This window comes from Nansenia antarctica, assembly GCF_963989245.1.
Source record: "Nansenia antarctica genome assembly, chromosome: 6".
Taxonomy (NCBI): Eukaryota; Metazoa; Chordata; class Actinopteri; order Argentiniformes; family Microstomatidae; genus Nansenia; species Nansenia antarctica.
The window spans coordinates 63,548,201-63,550,092 of record NC_137676.1 but is presented as its reverse complement, the minus strand read 5'-3'; the positions used below and the strand labels follow the sequence as shown (position 1 = coordinate 63,550,092).

General features: G+C 42.8%; 1 protein-coding gene across 1 annotated transcript in view; it reads right to left on the bottom strand.

Moving 5' to 3' along the window:
* hhip (hedgehog interacting protein) overlaps positions 1–337 on the bottom strand; it is a gene marked incomplete at its 5' end in the record, with an annotated part of 39,861 nt that extends 39,524 nt beyond the window's left edge. The window contains one exon of the mRNA XM_080533315.1: positions 62–337. Coding sequence (XP_080389441.1) covers positions 62–337 — 276 coding nt within the window. The remainder of the gene's footprint in view (positions 1–61) is intronic.
* Between the last annotated feature and the right edge of the window lie 1,555 nt (positions 338–1,892).

Below are 1,892 nucleotides of genomic sequence, written 5' to 3'. Positions count from 1 at the left end.
GGGCGGTTAGCTGGAAAGACAGCTCTCACAATGAAAGAATGCAACAAGGTGGAGGACCTACCCTGGCGTCCCGCCGGTGGAGGATCTGGTAGGCGGCTCGCCTGGTGGGACAGCACGACACACGAGGGTACAACCTGTGACAAACCTCCCCGCTGCTGCTCCCGCTACTGTCCACTGACAGTTTTCTATCCCTTTTCTTCAGTCGTTTAGGCATGCTTCCATCGTAACATCTCCTTCTCCTCGGGCTGATTTCTCCCTTTTCGCCGAATTTGGCATCTCCACATTCCCACACATTGGCCGCGATGGCCAACACCAGCACAAATTTCAAATGCTTCATATTGAGAAAAAAAATTCGCTAAGTAAAAAAAAAGAAAGAAAAGAAAAACACTGTTCAAAGTAGCAAAGCAGCAAACCTGCTACGAAATACTGTATCCTCGATATGTCGTATTATATAGGTCAGATACAATTGTAATAATTTACTTGAATAAAGATATGCATAAAGTAATCTTAATTAAATATTTTTGCAAAAACACATTTGTTCTTCAAAATAAATTAATGGAAGTGCTGGTTATGATGGCACAACAGAAAAAAAACAAAAACATTATTTTATCTCTAAAAAGAAAATACAAGCCAAAAACACACAAACACTGTCAATAAATTGCAATAAGCTTAAGTTTGTGTCGTTCCTTGTGATTTAAATTCCGTTCCAGCACAGTGGTTGGTGCATTGGGTCAAAAAAAGTCAGCACAAAGTTGTCTCTCACTAGATCCTCACAGCGCTCACATGTTTCTCCTCTCATTCCTCCTTCTTTTTAACCAGCGCGCGAGAAGAGGAGCGAGCAGGATGACGTATGACAGCCACGGGAGCGCGCGCTTGGCCCCAGTCGCGTACACGTCGGGGGAACGATTACCTGTAAGGACAGGAGCCGCGATGTCGTCATGGTGGCTGATGCTGCTGCAGAATTTCAGCGATTGAGGTGAGGCGAGATGCACTGAGAAGCTGAACGAGTTCCTTTGATTATTCCCTTCATGAGTTTTGCATAGGCCTATTCCTTTTCTATGCTGCAGGCTATGATAAATGTTCACCGGTATCTACAATTCTGATGGCAAGGTGAAAAATCAACCCCCACGCAACAAATCTTTCTCTCACACATGAATTGCGAGGGGACATTAAAGAAAAATCATTTTATTGTCCTATTTGCTATAAATACCATAAATAATGATAACAAAATGTTTGTTACCAATCACAAGGAAACAGCAGTTGGGTTGGGTACCTAATATGTCAAACACCACACCACCCAGAAGCTTTGATTTGATTTGATTAATCTTATTAATACAAGTACTGTACAATAAGTCCCATTGAGATCTAAAATAAAATCTATTTTACAAGAGAGACCTATTCTTCTCTCAGGTGGCAGCAAGCTTGTAGCCTATTCTTAGTATTCAATGTATTGCTATATGCCATTTAGTTTAATCTGGCCCAAAGCCACTTACATTGCAGTGAGTGCATACATTTTTCAGTATATATGGTCCCAGTGGGAATTGATCCCACAACCTAAGAGTTGTTAGCGCAATGCTCTATCAACTGAGCCACAGAGGACCATTCCTGTTCCTCTGTAGCCTCAGCTGATAAGACACAGCCAAACCCGGGACAGATGCTCTTTCATTCTCCTCTTCAGAGAGATTACGTGACGATAGCAATCCAAAAGGGAGAAAAAAAACGACGGTGGCAGTTAAACAGAAAACAACCCTTTTGTGGATAGAAGGATACACAGAGGAGAAGGACGGAGGCTGAAATCAGTTTAGTTACGACATTGACCCGCACCTGTTCTTCCTTGGGGGTCTCCAGTCCAGCCCTGACCAAAGCCTGACACATCATGCTTATCTCGAGGA